Raw genomic sequence first — 21398 nt, forward strand, 5'->3', positions numbered from 1 at the left:
CTTGTGCGTAGGCAACTGCTTGTCGGAGGGTTCTTCGGAGGTCAAATTCATCTCCTGGGTCAATTTGCGGCAATGTGCTGTCATTCCAGGTGAGGGAAGGTTGTTTTACAGCTTTGACAGATTTTTTTTTTTTTGATTTGGGACGTTTCCCTTTTAAATTGGATTTGGGACATTTCCCCTTTAAATTGGTGCAGTCTGGGGCCTCTAACATCCTGACGCTCGGTATGTAGCACGTAGGAAGCGACTGCGCATGCTCAGATCGCTGTTCCTTTACCGATGGCCGTTTTCTTGACTGCGCATGCGCAGCATCTCGCGCATGCGCAAACGAAACTTCCGGTTCTGCGCACTGCTCCCACAACTGTGCTAGCGTGATACCTTTAGCAAGATGGCCGCCGACCTCGACCCAGCCCTCTCTCAGGCCCGGGATTTCGGCCTCTGGGAATTCGGGCTCCGGGATCCCGGCCACGAGGTGAGTACTGCAGCTTTTCTTACCTTTCCTTGCCGATTGGATTGCGTTTTCTTCACAGTACTTGGAGAATTTGTCCAGGACTGCCTGGTAATCGTACCTTTGCTGCCTCCTGAAGAACCTGAACCTTGTGAATATTTCTCTTGCCCTTGCACCGGCGATGGTGAGGAGAAATTCAATTTTTTCGCTATCATCCAGGTCTTGGAGTTCAGCTGCCACCAGGAACAATTCGAACCATTGCCGGAATCGCCGCCAGTTTTCGCGGAGATCGCCGTGGCACTGGAGCGGCTGCGGAACCGGGAGCTCTATCATTTTGCCTGGGCACTGCTGGTTGTCTGTGTACACTGAGGTATGCCGGCAGGTATCGATCCACTCCTGTACCATGTGGTGTTGGGTGCTCTGGTGCACAGATGAGCCAACACAGTTGTATGTGGTACAACTCTATTTTATTTTAACTCTTATAATACAGTTCGTTCTGGATACTCTGCACGTGCTGTCTCCCTGAGTGTGTTTGGCAACAGATCTGTCCTGGTCCTCCTCTGCAGCTAATACTGACCACCGGGGGTCGTGTCTGTGCTTTTATATCTTTCTGTCATTGGTTGTGGTGTTGTGTGTTCTGATTTGTCTGTTGGTGTGTCTATCATGATGTGTGTGTTTGAATATCATGACACCCAGGATCGGATCTTTATTAGGTCAGAGGTCCTTCCTGAGGGAAGGAGTAATTGAAGCGAGCAACAATCCCTGGAGAGCTCAAGTAGTGATGGTAAAAATCGGGGAGAAGCATAGGATGGTCCTCGACTACAGTCAGACCATCAACAGGTTTACGCAGCTGGACGCGTAGCCTCTCCCCCGCATATCCGACCTGCTAAACAGGATCGCGCATTACAAGGTCTTCTCCACGGTGGACCTTAAGTCAGCCTACCATCAGCTTCCCATCTGCACTTGTGACCGCAAATACCCTGCCTTCGAGGCAGATGGGCGGCTCTATCACTTCTGAAGGGTTCCCTTCGGTGTCACCAACGGGGTCTCAGTCTTCCAGCACGAGATGGACCAAATGGTTGACCGGTACGGTTTACGGGCAACATTCCCGTATCTCGATAATGTCACCATCTGCAGCCACGACCAGCAGGACCACGACACCAACCTCCGAAAATTCCTCCAGACCGTGAAGATCCTTAACCTTACATACAACAAGGATAAATGCGTGTTTAGCACCGACCGCCTAGCCATCCTCGGCTACGTAGTGCGAAATGGAGTTATGGGCCCCGACCCTGAACGCATGCGCCACCTTATGGAGTTCCCCCTCCCTCACTGCTCCAAGGCCCTGAAGCGCTGCCTGGGGTTTTTCTCTTACTAGGCCCAGTGGGTCCCCAACTATGCGGACAAGGCCCATCCCCTGATCCAATCCACAGCTTTTCCCCTGTCGATAGAGGCCCATCAGGCCTCCAGCCGCATCAAAGCAGACATTGCAAAGGCCACGATGCACGCCATCAACGAGTCCCTCCCCTTCCAGGTCGAGAGCGACGCGTCGGACGTGGCTCTGGCAGCCCCCCTCAACCAAGTGGGCAGGCCCGTGGCCTTCTTCTCCCGTACCCTCCATGCTTCCGAAATTCGCCACTCCTCAGTCGAAAGGGAGGCCCAGGCCATAGTAGAAGCTGTGCGACACTGGAGGCATTACCTGGCCGGCAGGAGATTCACTCTCCTCACTGACCAACGGTCGGTTGCTTTCATGTTCGATAATGCACAGCGGGGCAAGATTAAAAAAACGATAAGATCTTGCGGTGGAGGATAGAACTCTCCACCTACAACTACGAGATCTTGTATCGTCCCGGGAAGCTAAAAGAGCCTCCTGACGCCCTGTCCCGCGGCACATGTGCCACCGCACAAGTGGACCGCCTCCAAGCCCTCCACGAGGACCTCTGCCACCCGGGGGTCACTCACTTTTCCACTTTATCGAGACCCTCAACCTGCCCTACTCCATCGAGGAGGTCAGGACAGCCACCAGGGACTGCCAAATCTGCGCGGAGTGCAAACCGCATCTTCTACCGCCCAGAGAGGGCGCACCTGATAAAGGCTTCCCGTCCCTTTGAACGCCTCAGCATAGACGTCAAAGGCCCCATCCCCTCCACCGACCGCAACACGTACTTCCTGAACGTGATGACGAGTACTCCCTGTTCCCATTCGCCATCCCCTGCCCCGACATGACCGCAACCACCGTCATCAAGGCCCTCCATAGCATCTTTGCACTGTTCGGTTTCCCCGCTTACATACATAGTAATAGGGGGTCCTCCTTTATGAGCGACGAACTGCGTCAATTCCTGCTCAGCAAGGGCATCGCCTCGAGCAGGACGACCAGTTACACCCCCGGGGTAACGGACAGGTAGAGAGGGAGAATGGAACGGTCTGGAAGACCGTCCTACTGGCCCTACGGTGCAGGAATCTCCCAGTCTCCCACTGGCAGGAAGTCCTCCCGAATGCCCTCCACTCCATCCGGTCACTGCTTTGTACCACAACCAACCAGGCACCTCACGAACGTCTCCTTGTCTTCCCCAGGAAGTCCTCCTCTGGGACCTCGCTCTCAACCTGGCTGGCAGCTCCCGGACCCATCCTGCTCCGAAAACACGTGCGGGCGCACAAGTCGGACCCGTTGGTCGAGAGGGTCCATCTTCTCCACGCTAACCCCCAGTACGCCTTCGTAGCGTACCCCGACGGCCGACAAGATACGGTCTCCCTACGAGGCCTGGCGCCCACCGGAGCCCCACGCACACCCCAGCCACCAGTCCGACCCTCCCCTCCACCAGGGCACCTTACAGGAGGATCGGTCCTTCCACCGGCCCTGTCTAGGCCCCCCACCCACCGATGCACCCCACAGGCGCTCCCTTCACAGGTCAACCGTTTTCCCCACCAGCGCCGTCTAGGGGTGTCGAAGCTGCCATGGAGATCGAAGCCACGCTCCCGGAGTCACAGACGCCCGAGCCTCCACCGGAGTCACCACCGAAGCTCCGACGATCACAGAGGACGACCATGGCCCCCGATCGATTGATTGCTTCATTTTAAATTGTAAATTTAAATCATAAATTGTAAATAGTTATTAGAATTGTAAATAGTTACAAAACGCTGTACGGAGGTAGTCCTCCATAACTAATTCTACCACGTTGCCATGTTTGTAGTATCATGCCACCACCCCCGCCGGACTCTTCTTTAACAGGGGGTGAATGTGGTAGTAGAGGTATTACGGTACCTGGTAATGCTGGAACACCATTGGTAGAAGCTGTATGCTTCCTATTGGTCAAGATGTATGGTAGGTCCGCCCTGCTAGGCGGAGTATAAGAGCATGTGCCGCCCCAGCAGCCTTCATTCTGTACCTGAGCTGCTGGGGGAAACAGCTAGCTTATTAAAGCCTTCAGTTGGACTACAACCTCGCTTTAGTGGTCATTGATCGTGCATCAAGGCTAAAGCAGTGTTTTATGTGGTTTAACATGATTTCTTTGTTTTTGTACTCTATACTCCTACTGATAAAGTCCAGGATGCCGAATGCTTTATTTTATTTTTTATTTTTTTCATGATGTTTTTAGAGACATTATTCACCCCCCCCCCCCCCCCCCCCCCCACAGAAAGCTCACTTCAACAAGCCAGTCACTCCATAACACAAGAAATAAGAGAACACAACTCAGCCCATCAAGCCTGAGCACAGCACAATCCCAGTAACCGGGTGTCTCAGCCAATGAGGATAGGACCACAAGATGGCAGCTTGCTGGTACCGAAGACATTGCACTGAGATTTTTCTGCCTCGCTTATAAACACGCACAGGCCACAGGCAGACACAGGCATGTCAAGAACTGGAGGGCAGCCGAATGCTTTATTGAATACTCTCTCAACCTGTCCTACCACTTTCCGTGATTTATGCACATATATCTCCAGTCCCTTTAGAATCATACCCTTTATTTTATATTGTCCCTCTGCCTTCTTTCTACCAAAGTGAATCACTTCACATCTGCCCATCCCACCGACTTGTCCATGTCCTTTTGAAGTCCCATACTGTCCCCTGACGGTTCACAATACTTCAAAGATTCATAGCATCCATATATTTTGAAATTATGCCTTGTACATCAAGGTGAACGTCATTAAACATATCAGGAAGAGGTGTCTAAACACCAGTTCCTGGGGAACTCCACTATAAACCTTCCTCTGGTTAGATATACAACTGTCCACCACTCCATGGTCGGCACGGGCTTGGAGGGCCGAAGGGCCTGTTCCTGTGCTGTACATTTCTTTGTTCTTTTGTTCTTTGTTCCTTTTTGTTTCCTGTCACTCATTCAATTTCATATCCATGTTACTACTAACCCTTTTATTCCATAAGTTCTGATTTTGCTCAAATGTCTGTTGTGTGGCACCTTATCAAATGTCTTTTGGAAGTACATGTACACCAAATGGATACCTTCAAGTTCTTTGATTGGGCTGATGTGAATCTCGATGTTGCCATGTGAACAAAGAATATTAGAAGTTATTTATTACTAACGAATAACTAAAATGCCTAAGATGAATACAGTTGGAAATAAAGGTCTAACACTAACTTACACTAAGATACAACAGAGCTACTCTAATCTGCAACTGCTATCAACTCCTTACAAACACCTTCTGAAGGAACACATGGTGCATCCCGGGTCCTGTGACTCTGCACTCGCCCCACCTGCTGGTCGGATGCTAGAACTACAACAGTAAAACATATAAGTTATAATACACATGCAGATCATAGACCATAGAATTTACAGTGATGATAAACTACTCATATTATATACAGATGATAGTCTGCCTATCATCACATCATCAACCCTCTCTGTTATCCTATTAAAAAATTCTGCAAGTTAGTTAAACATGATTTGCTTTTAACAAAATCTTTGCTGGCTTTTCTTAATTAATCCACATTTGCTCAAGTAACTTCATTTTGTCCCGAATTATCATTTCTAAAGCTTCCCCACTACCTGAGTTAAGCAGAGAGGCCTGTAGTTCCTGTGCTCATCTTTACACCCTTTTATTAACAAGGGTGTAACATGTCCTCTGGCAACAACGCTAGAGTTTAAGAAAGATTAGAAAATTATGGTCAGTGCCTCTGCAATTTTCACTCTCACTTCCTTCAGTATCTTTGGGCTCCAGTCCTGGTTCCTTATCAACATTGAATATATACAGCATGTCCAATACCCCCTCCTCATCCATTTTAAACCCTTCAAGTGTCTGAACTACCTCCACTTTCACTATGACTTGGGCAGCACCTTCACCATGGCGAAGGCAGTTGTAAAGCCTCAACCTTGCCCACTTGCCTCAATGTGTAATTCACCTATTTGGTCCCCATTCAACCCCATTCCTCCCTCCCTACCTTTTTACGACTTATATGCCTGGAGAAGACATCCTTTTTATGTGTTACTTGCCACTATCATCTCATACTCTCTTTGTTTCTCAACTTCCTTGGCTTTTGTACCCTATTTCTGTATTGAGAATCCAAGGATCCTGCCTGTCTTGTGAACATATGTCTCAGCATGTTCTGCCATCTACAGAAAATTGTATATGTTCACCTCAATGTCCCTTTGTTTAGAATTCCACAATCTAGTATATCTTGCCCTCCTAATTCAATATGAAAGGAATCACTTGACTTTTCTCTAAAGTAAATTTCATTTGCCCTGAATCTGCCAATTTCACCAGTCTATGTTCTGCTGAAACCTGTTAATACTCTCTTCACTGTTTATCACCTTTCCAAGTTTTGTACCATCTTCAAGCTTTGAAATTATTCCCTGCATACTCGATGAATTGTGTGCCCAAATCAAGGTCATTAATATACATTAGAGAGAACAGTGGTCCTGATAACATCCCTGAGGAATATCACTGTCAACTTTCCCACAGTCTAAAACCAAAATGTCATTGCTATCATGTGCTTTTTGTCTCAGTTAATTTGATATCAATGCTGCCACTGCTCCTTCAATTCCATGAGATTTGATTTTGTTAACATGTCTATTATGTGATACACAAACACCTTTTGGAAGTTCAGATATACAGCATCAACCATACTCCTCTCATTAACCCTCTCTATTACTTAATCAAAGAACTCAATTACATAAGCCACACACATTGGTCTAATGTTTCCAAGTACCAATTAATTTTGTCCCAGATTGATGTCTGGAAACAGTTTCCCATCACTGATATCAGGCGGACTGGTCTGATGTTACTGAGATTATCTTGCTCCCCTTTTTGAAACAGGCGTGCCCAATTTGCAATCCTTCAGTTCTCTGACAGCACCAACCTAAGGAGGATTGGAAGATTGTGGCCAGAATTATCATAATTTCTGCCTTTACTTCCCTCTGAAGCCTAGTGTGCAAGGCAACACAGGGTATAGAGAAGGACAGGGTATTCTGAAGCCTGGATTGGCTACCTTTTCTACTTTGACTGCTGCCAACCTTTTTAGTGCCTCTTCTTTATTGATATTTATCCCATCAAATTCTTCCACTAATTTCTCCTTTACAGAGAAATCAACAGAGTTCTCTTCTTTTGTGAAGACAGCTGCAAAGTATTCATTTACTACCTCAGCCATGCCTCTGTCTCAACCTCCACACCTATCCCTTTTATAACCCTCTATACTCTGTACCCTGTGCCCCCACCCTGTCTTTCTCTATATCCTACACCCTCTTATATTCTGTGTCACCTCTACATCCAGTACCCTCTATACCCTGTGCCCCTCCATAAGACCATAAGACATAGGAGCAGAATCGACCATTCGGCTCATTGGCTCTGCTCAGCCATTCAATCATGGCTGATATTTCTCATCCCCATTCTCCTGCCTTCTCCCCATAACCCCTAATCCCCTTATTACTCAAGAACCTATGTATCTCTGTCTTAAAGACTCCGTACCCTGTGTCCCCACTGTTCCCACTCTGTGTGCAGATTCAACCTTTTGTACCCATTTGTGATTGTGGATAAATGTGAAGTCCAGAAAGCTGTTTGAGAAGTGTTAATGATTGGATCATGGTGGAACAGTTCTTGACTGTGATGAGTTGATACTTTCAGGTTCCTATGTAGCCAGCTCCTGTAAGAAGAATGGTGAGCTGCCAGTTTGCGAGCCTTGCCCGAAGGACACTTATCTCGCCTTTGAGAATTATGTCAGCAAGTGTCAAAGCTGCACCCTGTGCGATAAAGGTGAGTGGCTCCACTTTCCCCAACTGGATCCTTAAGCCAGCCCAGTCCCTGCAGCTCCGAGGGTGAAGGCCCTCAGCAATGGTCTCGGGTCCCACTCTACTGTCACTCTGTGGAAACATTTTAGTTAAAAATTAGCTGCAACTAGCTCTCTCCAACTCTCTATATCTTACAACTTTTCCATACCTGTCCCTTTGTCTGTTGCCATGTCACTCCTCTCCTAGTCTGCTACATGCTTTGGGCTTGGTTCAAGTTATTGACAAGTTATTTTCCTCTAGATTTCCAGATATCTCTTCGTAGCTGCACCGCTACCAATAACACTGTGTGTGGGTGCCATTCGTACCAGTACAAGAAATGTCACCTTCCCAACTGTCAGAGTTTCTACTGTGAGAAGTGCTCCGAATGCAGCCACAGACAGGTCATCAAAATGTGTGAGTAATGATCTATTTCGTGAGGGGACTGATTAGTGAGGGGGACAAGTTAATGTGCGGGCCATGTTATTCTGGGAGTTGAAAGCCAGTAAGCAGGGGGTAATTGTAACGGGGTCAGGATATCCTGAGACGGAGGTTGTCAAGGAATTAGGTTATTGTGGAGTGGGTCAGTAGATCAGGAGAGAGACAAAATGGGTTATTCGGGGGTGAGGGGGTTGCCAGTTTGGTGACGGGGTGGGTTATTGAGCATGTAGGGTGTCTGCTCAATGGTAGATGGGTTATTGTGGGGGGTTCAGGTTAGTGTGGGGTGAGTTATTGTGTGGGGGCCTGGTTAATGAGGGGGTCAGATATTGTGTGGAGGTCAGGTTAATGAGGAGGTGGGTTATTGTGGGTATGGATTAGTGAGTGGGGGCAGGCTACTGAGAGGCAGTGGTCCAAGACAGAACCTACCTATTCTTACTGATATGCAGACAAGGGCTCATTTTTCACCTCATCCGCCTTATCATGTCTCTAGTATCAGACTCTGGATCTTAAATCTAGTTATCGACTGTAGGAACACTGAAAATAATTGTCCTGGAAACTCTGAGTTCACTCCTAATTCCATGTGTTGACTGTCACTTCAGGTTCGAACATGTCCAATACTCAATGTGGAGGGTGTCAGACGGGATATTACCAGCATGGTGGCCAGTGCAAATCCTGTACAGAGTGAGTCAGTTATATTTTATTCTATTTGCATTAGTCAACTTTGGCTTAAAGCAGGGTCTGGACCAAGTCCCTGTCAACACTTCTTACTGCAGGTGGATTTGGTGATTTAGTGGGTTTGGCACTGAACATTTATCTGTGGGACTCAGGTTCTAATCCAGCCAAGACTTTGGTGTGTCCAGTCACTGCTGAAGAAGAAAGTCCAATATTGATAGAGTTGGGGTCAGCTTGGTCACTTCTGACTAGGCAGCACCAAGTGGAAATCTCGGTCCAAAAGTAATGTTATTGGGACAGTGCAGAGGGAACTTTCCTCTGTATCTAGTTGTTATGTATTTAAGTCGTACATGTCTGCTGGTGGAACGTCGCGTGATCGGCCGTGACAGCAGCAGAGTGTTTGCACGGGCTTCAGTTCTCCAGCTTCGCATTGCAGGAGCAACATCTCCTGAATAAACCTTGTATCGTGTTTTGAAGAAATCCGTGTGTGTGGCACCTTCGTACATTTTCTCTTTGCAGCGATTCAAACGGCGATCGAGTGAAAAGTTGCCGGTGCAGGAAGGTTTGAAAAACAAAATGAAGCACAACCGTGAATAAGTCAGAACAAAGGTTTTTAAAACTTGCTCGCCGCTGGAAGTGAGTAGACTCGAAGCAGCACGTGGTAAAGTGAAACGGATTGCGGGAACGGGCATTCCAAACTACTACTTAAATAAAACAAACGATAGCCCAGGCAAAACAAAAATGTTTTGCATTGTAGAACAGGAGACCGTGCTTCATACTTATAAAAAAATACAAAAGGGAGGAAGGCTGAAGAAAGTTGGTATTTGAAATGGCAGATAAAGGTGGCGCTATGGGTGCATTTGATGAAGACGCAGAGACTTCTAACTCATATGAAGAAAGATTCCAGCTTTATCTCAAAGCAAATCAAACACCAGAGGACCTGAAGCAGTGATTTTCAAAATGGGGGTCACGACCCGCGGATGGGTCGTTGGATGGTGTAGCATTGGTCGCCAAAAGGTCACCAAAATGATCCCAAATACCGTCTGACCATGTTTACCGTTTTCTCTCTGGGTAAATTCTCACTGCGTTACTGTGGATGGACGCCTGAGGCCGATGAAGAACCCGGTACCGTGGACTTCCTTGTCTCTCTGGGCCAGAGTATAGTTTGGCAGTTTGCAGTCAGAGACCTGTAAAATTCTCTTTGGGTGGCATATCCTGCTACTGTGTTCAGCATCAGGATCTGTATTATTTCTTGAGTTCAGTGTGTCACTAACCCCATGTGTCTTTTATCATTCTCTCAGTTAAGCTGGACATACAGCCTCCTCCACTCCTACAAGCCCCTATGTCCACTCCTTCCACTTCTGAATTGTCTCTCCACACTGGGGCTCTTGTCCTTCAAGGACGCAACTTTTTTTCATCACGTCCCCCGCCGATTTCCACCCGCTCTTTCCAGGTACTTGTCCCCAAGCATCCGTTTCTGCCATGTGGCTACATGGATTCCAGCAGCTGAATCGGTTCCTCGACCACAAGTATCTACCTTTATCAGGACTTGAATTGTTCGCCAAAGATGACATTAGCTGGTCACTAAACTATACTCATGTACACAGGAGCCGGTAAAATGTTGCAGATGTATGGAATGGAATGTGCCTGCACGTTTTGCATATTGGTCAGCTGAGCTGTGTCCAGCATTATTTTCTTTAGCATGCTTTCAGTCTGTTACATCATTAGCTGGGAAACGGCACTGACAGTCGACCAGTGATATTCTGTCTGACCGAGTTTTTCGTTCAACATTTAGGGCTCCTGTTCCTGTCATTGAAGTTTTGGGTGTAATTTCCCATCTGAGGTCTTGTTAGGTTTTGAACGCCAGAACATGAAGTTGTTAAAACTCTGTAATACTGAGCCTATTACTCTTCCAGTGCTTGAACGCTATTTTTCAAATGCAAGCAATGGGTGCGAAGAAATAAAATATTCAAATAATCCTGAGGTACACCCTTTAGCAAAGTGTCAGGATGGAGCTCTCGTTTAAGGTGAAACAGCAGCTCAATTTACCAATTTACATTCAATGGTACAGAAGTGCCAACAATGAGTGTGACCTTTTAACAGTAATTATGGAAAACCTTTTGAGAATGTGGCGTGGGTCGCAATAGTCGGCTATTCTGTAAAAGTGGGTCGCTTGAATAAAAGTTTGAAAAACGCTGACCTAAAGGTTGCAACATTTCCCAGTTTGGTTCGGGCGTAAATCCTTTTTGCTACTCCAAAAATCTACAATGAATGGATGAAGGTTCTGGAAGGACATTTCTCACCAATTCCACGTATAATTGCAAAAAGATTTTGGTTCCACCGCTGTGGTCAGGAAGAAGATGAAAGCATCTTACTATTCATGGCGACCTCAAGAAGGTTAACAAAACACTGCAAGTTTGGTGCAACATTAGACGACACCCTTTGTGATAGGCTGGTATGTGGACTCCGCAATGAAGCTATTCAGTGAAAACTGCTTACTGAAAGTACCTTATCTCTTAAATCAGCTGTTGAAATTGCCACATCAATGGAGCTAGCAGCAAACGAGGCTTCACAGATGGGAGCTGGAGCGAAGGTCCACAAGATGGAGACAAAAATAAGTCTGCATGGCTACGCCAAGCCATCAATGTGCACAAATTGGACACTCAGCTGGAGTGGAGAAAATAAGTGCAAGAACTGTGGCAAAAAGGACCAAAGAAAAATAAAACATCTAAGCCTACTAGTCGAGTCTACAAGATGATAGACTAAGTTCAAGGCCCCTTAGGAGACGGTGTACCCAAACATCTTCAAGAGCTGAAACTAGGCATCTTGCTGGTACGGTGTGATCAACAACATTGCTGGGTTTTCCCAAAACCTGATGGTAACCAAGTAAAAATGGAAGTGTATAGGGGGCAGCTCTATACACTCTGGGGGAAGCCGGAGACAATCTATTTTTAAAATATATTTTTATTGAAGATTTTCCATTTATAATAAATTCAGAAGAATCTAACATCACAAACAATGGGTGTAATACACAACAACATAGCAAAAACTCAACCTACCATATGAATCCCATTCAGAAGAAAAAGAAAAGAAAAAACCCTCCCCCACCCATAAACTAAACTCCACCCCCCCACCCCAACAACTGATGGTGACTAACTCTTTAAAGAAGGAAGTGAATGGCTGCCATCTAGGTAGAACCCTTGAACCGATCACCCTCACTCACAGCCCCGGCGAGTCTGACGCCCTGAAATTGGACAAGACGTTAGGAATCGCTGACATATGCTAAAGAAGGAGACCCCAAAGCTTACCAGCTTAGGACACAACCAGAACGTATGGGTGGCCCCCGGGAACACCACGCACATGTGTCTTCCACCCCCGGAAAGAAACCACTCATTCTCACCTTTGTTAGGTGAGCCCGATGTACCACCTTAAGCTGGGCTGATCCGTGCAAAGGAGCAGGTGGAGTTTACCTTGTGAATAGCTCCACTCCTCATTTCCTCATCCAAAATAGGTCCCAGTTCCTCTGCCCACTTCGTCCTCACCTCATCCACCCATGCCGTCTCCACTGACCAGATCTGCCCGTAGATCCCTGAAATACTCACCCCTCCAGAGCCTGCTGGAGAAAGAATCCTCCCCAGCAGGGACGATGGAGATGATCTATAACCAGAGGTTGAAGCATCTGCCATTGAAACCATCAAATGTTATCTACAGATAAACATAGAAGAGATCATACCACTAAAAGGATAAATTAGGATAAAAGTGGAAGTAAATGGATAAACAGCAGAGTAGTCTCTCCAAATTGTCCAGGGGAACGTTCCTGATTTATTTGGTAGAGCATGATTGGGTAAAACCAAATTCAACTGGGGAATGGTGAATCAACTAGTTGATTAAAAGAATGACCTACAGCAACTTCTAGAAAAGCATAAAAAGATGTTTGAAAACTCACTGAGCTCAATGTCAGGAGTTTAAGTCCAACTCAAAATTAAGCCAAACAGTACGCCAAAATGCTTCAAAGCCAGAACCGTACCATACGCCATCAGACCAAAAGTCTGAACCAGTTATTACAAGTGATTGGGCTATATCAATAGTTCCTGTACTAAAACAAGATGGTTCAGTAAGGATATGTGGAAATTTTAAGACAACAGTAAACTTCGCATTGTGCACAGATCACTATCCACTGCTACTGATTGAAGACTTATTTGCTGGACTTTCTGGAGGTCAGAAATTCAGTAAAATAGATCTATCACAGGGGTATTTACAAATGAATGTGGCTGCAAAATCACAGCTGCTACTCACTGTCGTGACGCACAAAGGTCTGTTCCATTACAGGGGACTTCTATTTAGGATAACATCTGCACATGCTCTATTTCAGAGGTCTATGGATCAAATTCTGAGTGGGCTAAATGTGTACAATGTTATCTAGATGACATCCTCATCACTGGCTCAAGTGAACAAGAGCATTTGAAGAACTTGGAAGCTATACTGGAACATCTACAGAACCATAATCTCCAAATTAAAAAGGAAAAATGTGACTTTTTCAAGACATCCGTAAACTAAAGAACCAAAAACGATGATAGAAATCTTAGAAGTATCACGTCCTCAAAATGTGGCGCAACGGAGGTCATTTCTGGGATTAATAAACTATTATAGCAAATTTGTCCCAAATTTCACAACCCGACTGAAGCCTTTGTGCATTTTGTTATGTGCCAAACAGGTATGGCACTGGACAAAAGAATGCAAAAATGTGTATAAAGAGGTAAAGAAAGCCTTAAAGAAGTCAAAGCTATTGATTCATGGCAATCCCAAATGGAAGTTACAATGCTTGCAATGCATTACCCTGTGACTTACGAGCGCAGAAACAAATTACCCTCAGCTAGAAAAAGAAGCTTTGAGGGTTATATTCAGGGTAAGAAGGTTCAACACTACATTTTTGGATGTAATTTTGCTCTCTTGACAGGCCACAACCCTTGACACCAATCTTCAGACCATATAAAAGGTATTCCTTCTTTAGCAGCTAGTAGGTTACAGAGATGGTGTTTGATATTATCAGCACACACTTACGATATTAAATGTCGTAAATCGGAGCAACATGCAAATGCTGATGCTTTGTCAAGATTGCTGCTACAACTCAAGCAAGAACCTGAAGAAAATGTTGTCAACATTCTGTGACTTCATCTCAAGTACAGAGGTACACAAGAACTGACCCAGTGATGGGGAAGGTTATGGACATGGTTCAAAAAGGAACAATGACAGACGTAAAGCGTAAAAATCCAGACCTCAAGTCCAACATCACAAGAAGATTGGAATTGACAGTCCAGAATGGAGTTTTATTATGAGGAATCCAAGTGATTATTCCTCCATGCTTACATAATAAAATTCTTGACCAACAAACATGAGAGACATCCAAGTGTGCTGAGGATAGGGGCTGCACGGTGGCGCAGTGGTTAGAACTAGTGCCTAACGGCGCAAGGTCCCAGGTTCGATCCCGGCTCTAGGTCACTGTCCTTGTGGAGTTTGCACATTCTCCCCGTGTTTGCGTAGATTTCGCCCCACAACCCAAAGATGTGCAGGGTAGGTGGATTGGCCATGCTAAATTGCCCCTTAATTGTAAAAAATGAATTGGGTACTCTAAATTTATAAAACGTGTGCTGAGGATGAAAGAACTGGCACGCAGTTATTTTTGGTGGCCGGGTTAGATACCCAAATCAAAGAGAAAGTGGGGAAATGTAAGTCCTGTGCCAAACTAAGGAACACTCCACCGCAACCCACATACTCGTGGGAATGGCCGACACAGCCATGGCAGAGAATGCACATAGACTACGCTGGTCCAGTTATTGTAGATGCACATTCTAAATGGCTCGGAAGTGATTATGTAATTACGACGGCAGAAGAAACTATTGAGAAGTTGGATTGAATATTTGCGAGATTTGGCAGATGGGAGCAGGTCGTAAGTGACAATGGAACTCGTTTCACTTCCAAGGAGTTTAAAGACTACTTAAAAGGAAATGGTATACAGCACATCAAGTCAGCTCTATACCCCCCTGCAACAAATGGGATGGCTGAGTGATTCATACAGTCACTTAAACACTCAATCAAACTATCAAAGGATCAAGGTACATTGTCAAATTGAGTAAATAACTTCTTGGTATCCTATCAAAATACCACACCTGCAATGACAGTGTTCACCAGCAATGCTGCTCTTCAAAAGAAAGCTAAGACCTTGATACCGCCTGATACTTCAGAGAATGTCAAATGATAACAACAGATTGCTCGGAGGGAACAAAACTCTAAAAAAAAGTGTATTCAGTCAAGGAGAGTGAATACCAGCAAGAAGCTACAATGCAAATGAGAAGTGGGTACCTGCAGTTATCCCAGCAAAAACAGGTCCAATATCAGACATCGTAAAGAAGGAGAGTTCGGCGATGTCATACTGACCAACTGCTGGCTTCTCAAAGTGAAATCGCTGAAACTTCCCAAGTATTTGCACAAAATATCTAAGCAGCGATACTTCTAAACAGAGGCCAAACACAGTGACAAGTTCACATTCTGTTTCTGAAAAATCTTCAACACAAATGGAGATGGACACTGAAGAAAAAGAAGACAGTTCAAAGGTCGCAAGTAGCCAGGTACTAGAACATTGAGTACAATCCAAAAGAAATAGACATCTGCCTGAAAGATTGTATATATCTAAACAAAAATAATGGTGCAAAGTAATGTATCTAATGTTTAATGTCTGCTGTTTAAACATTCAGAACAGTTGTCCTTTGGACTAAAGAAGTAAAGGGGGAAGGGTGTGTCGTGTTGGATGTTCTGGTCTACAAACAGGTCAACACGGCTGGAGATGGTGTAACTCTATTTTATTAACAACTCAACTGTAATAACATACTGTAAGCTTGGGTACGTGCATTACCAGCTTATCTGTGGACCCTGTCCTATCACTATCTAGGTGAGGCACTCAGCACATGGTGAATGTCTGAGAGGCAGGCTGTGAGCTCTGTGCTCTGAGCTGGCTGCTGCTAGAATGAGCGGGAACTCTGGTGTCCCCTGTCTTTATAGTGCGTGTGCTGTCACTGGTGATTGGCTGTGATGTTGTGTATGCTGGTTGGTCCTACTGTATGTCCATCAGTGTGTCAGTGTGTGTGTGATTGCACCATGATATGCTGATGTATATCATGACAGGGTGTATTGTATTTAAGTAATACAGCCCTGCTAGTGGAATGTCACGTGATCTGTAGGGATGTCGGCAGAGTGTTTGCACGGGCTTCAGTTCTTCATCTTCTATTATCATAGAATCATAGAATCGCTACAATGCAGAAGGAGGCCATTCAGCCCATCGAGTCTGCACCGGCTCTTGGAAAGAGCACCCTACTTTTTTTTTCATATAAGTTTAGTGAACCCAATTAATTTTTTCCTATTAAGGGGCAATTTAGCGTGGCCAATCCACTTAGTCTGCACATCTTTGGTTTGTGGGGGCAAAACCCACGCGAACATGGGGAGAATGTGCAAACTCCACACGGACAGTGACCCAGAGCCGGGATCGAATCTGGGACCTCGGCGCCGTGAGGCTGCAGGGCTACCCCACTGCGCCACCTTGCTGCCCTAAGAGCGCCCTACTTAAGTATTGTATGAGCAACATCTCCTGAAGAATCCTTACATCATATTTGGAAGAATCCCAAGTGTGTAGTACCTCCACACCTTTTCTCTTTGTGGCACATTGCAAATATAACATGAACACATTCTGTTCCTACCCTGGGAGTGTTTGATGGGGACAGTGTAGACAAATCTTCACTTTGTGTCTAACATGCTGTAAAAAAATAAAATAAAATAAAAATCGCTTATTGTCACAAGTAGGCTTCAAATGAAGTTACTGTGAAAAGCCCCTGGCCGCCACATTCCGGCGCCTGTTCGGGGAGGCTGATACGGGGGCTGGTAGCTCTGTTGGGAGAGTTTGTGACAATATAGAGGGAGCTAACCTGCTCTGTATCTGCTCTGGAAGTGTTTGATGTGGCAGTGTAGAGGGAGCTTTACTCTGTATCCATCCCCATGCTGTACCTGCCTTCAAAGTGTTTGATGAGGACAGTGTAGAGGGAGCTTTACTCTGTATCTAACTCCGTGCTGTACCTGTCCTGGGAGTGTTTGATGGGGGCAGTGGAGAGGGAGCTTTACTCTGTATCTAACCCTGTGCTGTACCTATCCTGGGAGTGTTTGATGTGGACAGTGCAAAGGGAGTTTTACTCTGTATCTAACTCCGTGCTGTACCTGTCCTGGGAGTGTTTGATGGGGACAGTGTAGAGGGAGGTTTACTCTGTATCTAACCCTGTGCTGTACCTGTCCTGGGAGTGTTTAATGGGAATAGTGCAGGGGGAGCTGTACTAAGTATCTAACCCCGTGCTGTACCTGTGCTGGGAGTGTTTGATGGGGTCAGTGGAGAGGGAGCTTTACTCTGTATCTAACCCAAGCTTATCTTTGATGAGCAAAGTGCCTATTCTCATTATTTTTGCACTGTCCAGTTTTCAGACAGTGGAAAGAGATGGGCGGGATTCTCCATTGGCCGACACTGAAATCGGGAAAGGTGATTGGGTGGAGAAAAGGCTCCAACGCCAAAATAGTAGCAGCCGCCGATTTGACACCAAATCGTGATTCACCGTCACCTTGACAGCAGTGCCAATGCGATCCAGAACACACGTACAGTAGACACAGTTTGTATCTAATTAGCGGGCCTGACCCGGCATTCTCCGGGGCCTCCGCATTTCTCCTCCTCCAATGGCCGCGGTTCACTTGTGCTTTTAAAAATCGTGGCTGCTGAGGGAGAGAGATGAGGTAGGACACGGAGAAGAGTGGCTGCGTGCTGCCGGGTCAGACACTGGCCTTGCTGGCAGGGAAGGGGGGGCACTACCAGGGCCGGGGGAGTGGGGGGCAAGGGGGAGCAGGCCGAGTGGCCGTGGTGACCCCCCACAGGGGGCGGTGTACAGGCATGGACTGCCATTGCCGTGGCCTGCAAGGCAGCCATCTTGCTGTGCACCCGACTAACCACCCACCCAGACCCCTGGTTCTGCAGAGTACACTGGTTGTATGGGCGCCTCCAACCCCCCCCCCCCCTCCCAACCCCCCCCTCCACCTTCCCCCTCCCAACCCGGCTGCCACCTGTCAGCGGCCCACCCAGGGCAACACTGACAGTGTAGCCCCTATGGGGGCCACGGTGCCTACCCCTGGCATGGGCAGTGCTAGCCAACAGTACCCCTGCCATGAGGGACTGGCACCAGGGCTAGAGGCCCTCACGGTGCCGGCCACCGACAGGACCAGGGGTGTGGGGAGAGTAGAGAGGGGTATGCAGGAGTGGAGCCGGCAGTGCCAACGCGTGCCACCATGTAGCCCGGTGGACCCGATTGGGCATGGGGTGGGAGGGGACTCAGAAATCGACAGTGTTAGACAGTCTGACACATGCAGCCCAGGGGGTGGGTAGCTGGTGGCCTCAGTGGCTTGGTGGCTGGAATGGGTGCGGCATGTGGTGCAGAGTGGGGTTCTGCTGTCCTCCTGGTTGGGGAGGGGGGGGTGTAGGGCTATGGCTGTGTGGGACGTGGGTTACTGCCAGGGCACAGTGCTACTACTTACTCTGGGCGTCCCGAGGAAGGCGTGCAGTTTTCTCCGGCACTGCTGTGCCACCTGGACGGTCTTGCCCACGGTGCTCATGGCCTCTGCCACCTGCACCCAGGCACGGTGAACGGCGGCGTCTGGCAGCTTTCTTCCCGGGCCAGAGTATAAGGTCACCCGCCGCTCCTCCACCGCATCCAAGAGGGTCTCCAGCTCGGCATCTGTAAGCCTTGGGGCTGCTCTCCTTACTGCCATCTAGTTGGCTGGGATGGTGTGTGTGGGGAGTGCAGCGTGCATCTGCGGCTGCAGCTGGTCAGCCTCCTGAGTGTGAACCGCGAAACTGGCGAATCCCGCATCGTTTCTCATTAGAATCGATTGTGTTCCATGTGAGACCCCTAAGCAGTAGCGGAATCGATGCAGGTTTCTGTCATGAAAGTCCACAAATTCTGCATTGGCATCAACACTTAAGATGGGATTATTCGTTTCGGAGACTAAGTATTGATGCCAACGGAGACTCTGTGGATTTTTCTGACAGGAAAACCGGTGCTGCACCGGGACCGATTCGCTATCGTTAAGGGGCCGGCACCGGTGCTGCACCGGGACCGATTCGCTATCGTTAAGGGGCTCGCACCGGTGCCGCACCGGGACCGATTCGCTATCGTTAAGGGGCTCGCACCGGTGCTGCACCGGGACTGATTCGCTCTCGTTAAGGGGCTCGCACCGGTGCTGCACCGGGACCGATTCGCTATCGTTAAGGGACCGGCACCGATGCCGCACCGGGACCGATTCGCTATCGTTAAGGGGCTCGCACCGGTGCCGCACCGGGACCGATTCGCTATCGTTAAGGGGTTGGCACCGGTGCCGCACCGGGACCGACTCGCTATCGTTAAGGGACCGGCACCGGTGCCGCACCGGGACCGATTCGCTATCGTTAAGGGGCCGGCACCGGTGCCGCACCGGGACCGATTCGCTATCGTTAAGGGGCTCGCACCGGTGCCGCACCGGGACCGATTCGCTATCGTTAAGGGGCTCGCACCGGTGCTGCACCGGGACCGATTCGCTATCGTTAAGGGGCTCGCACCGGTGCCGCACCGGGACCGATTCACTATCGTTAAGGGGCTCGCACCGGTGCCGCACCGGGACCGATTCGCTATCGTTAAGGGGCTCGCACCGGTGCTGCACTGGGACCGATTCGCTCTCGTTAAGGGGCCGGCACCGGTGCCGCACCGGGACCGATTCGCTATCGTTAAGGGACCGGCACCGGTGCTGCACCGGGACTGATTCGCTATCGTTAAGGGACCGGCACCGGTGCCGCACCGGGACCGATTCGCTATCGTTAAGGGACCGGCACCGGTGCCGCACCGGGACTGATTCGCTATCGTTAAGGGGTTAGCACCGGTGCTGCACCGGGACCGATTCGCTATCGTTAAGGGACCGGCACCGGTGCCGCACCGGGACTGATTCGCTATCGTTAAGGGACCGGCACCGATGCCGCACCGGGACCGATTCGCTATCGTTAAGGGGTTGGCACCGGTGCTGCACCGGGACTGATTCGCTATCGTTAAGGGGTTGGCACCGGTGCCACACCGGGACCGATTCGCTATCGTTAAGGGGCTGGCACCGGTGCCGCACCGGGACTGATTCGCTATCGTTAAGGGGCTCGCACCGGTGCTGCACCGGGACCGATTCGCTATCGTTAAGGGGTTAGCACTGGTGCCGCACCGGGACCAATTCGCTATCGTTAAGGGGCCGGCACAAGTGCTGCACCGGGACCGATTCGCTATCGTTAAGGGGCCGGCACCGGTGCCGCACCGGGACCGATTCGCTATCGTTAAGGGACCGGCACCGGTGCTGCACCGGGACCGATTCGCTATCGTTAAGGGGCTCGCACCGGTGCCGCACTGGGACCGATTCGCTATCGTTAAGGGGCCGGCACCGGTGCCGCACCGGGACTGATTCGCTATCGTTAAGGGGCCGGCACCGGTGCCGCACCGGGACCGATTCGCTATCGTTAAGGGGCTCGCACCGGTGCCACACCGGGACTGATTCGCTATCGTTAAGGGACCGGCACCGGTGCCGCACCGGGACCGATTCGCTATCGTTAAGGGACTCGCACCGGTGCCGCACAGGGACTGATTCGCTATCGTTAAGGGGCTCGCACCGGTGCTGCACCGGGACTGATTCGCTATCGTTAAGGGGCTCGCACCGGTGCCACACCGGGACCGATTCGCTATCGTTAAGGGGCTCGCACCGGTGCCACACCGGGACTGATTCGCTTTCGTTAAGGGGCTCGCACCGGTGCTGCACCGGGACTGATTCGCTATCGTTAAGGGGCTCGCACCGGTGCTGCACCGGGACCGATTCGCTATCGTTAAGGGGCTCGCACCGGTGCTGCACCGGGACCGATTCGCTATCGTTAAGGGGCCGGCACCGGTGCCGCACCGGGACCGATTCGCTATCGTTAAGGGGCTCGCACCGGTGCTGCACCGGGACCGATTCGCTATCGTTAAGGGGTTGGCACCGGTGCTGCACCGGGACCGATTCGCTATCGTTAAGGGGTTGGCACCGGTGCTGCACCGGGACTGATTCGCTATCGTTAAGGGACCGGCGCCGATGCTGCACCGGGACCGATTCGCTATCGTTAAGGGACCGGCACCGATGCCGCACCGGGACCGATTCGCTATCGTTAAGGGGTTGGCACCGGTGCTGCACCGGGACTGATTCGCTATCGTTAAGGGGCCGGCACCGGTGCTGCACCGGGACTGATTCGCTATCGTTAAGGGGTTGGCACCGGTGCCGCACCGGGACCGATTCGCTATCGTTAAGGGACCGGCACCGATGCCGCACCGGGACCGATTCGCTATCGTTAAGGGGCTCGCACCGGTGCCGCACCGGGACTGATTCGCTATCGTTAAGGGGCTCGCACCGGTGCTGCACCGGGACCGATTCGCTATCGTTAAGGGGCTCGCACCGGTGCCGCACCGGGACCGATTCGCTATCGTTAAGGGGCCGGCACCGGTGCCGCACCGGGACTG

General features: G+C 49.1%; 1 protein-coding gene and 1 non-coding gene across 2 annotated transcripts in view; one reads left to right on the forward strand and one right to left on the reverse strand.

The window, feature by feature from the left end:
* LOC140392348 (tumor necrosis factor receptor superfamily member 25-like) overlaps positions 1 to 21398 on the forward strand; it is a 64096-nt gene that overhangs the window by 11618 nt on the left and 31080 nt on the right. The window contains exons 2-4 of the mRNA XM_072477654.1: positions 7520 to 7648; positions 7924 to 8076; positions 8700 to 8781. Of these exons, the coding sequence (XP_072333755.1) occupies positions 7520 to 7648; positions 7924 to 8076; positions 8700 to 8781 (364 nt within the window). The remainder of the gene's footprint in view (positions 1 to 7519; positions 7649 to 7923; positions 8077 to 8699; positions 8782 to 21398) is intronic.
* On the reverse strand, positions 4177 to 4312 carry LOC140393435 (small nucleolar RNA SNORA57). Its single transcript, XR_011935616.1, has one exon. It is a non-coding gene; the product is annotated as a small nucleolar RNA SNORA57 (small nucleolar RNA).

This window comes from Scyliorhinus torazame, chromosome 16 (assembly GCF_047496885.1).
Source record: "Scyliorhinus torazame isolate Kashiwa2021f chromosome 16, sScyTor2.1, whole genome shotgun sequence".
Lineage (NCBI taxonomy): Eukaryota > Metazoa > Chordata > Chondrichthyes > Carcharhiniformes > Scyliorhinidae > Scyliorhinus > Scyliorhinus torazame.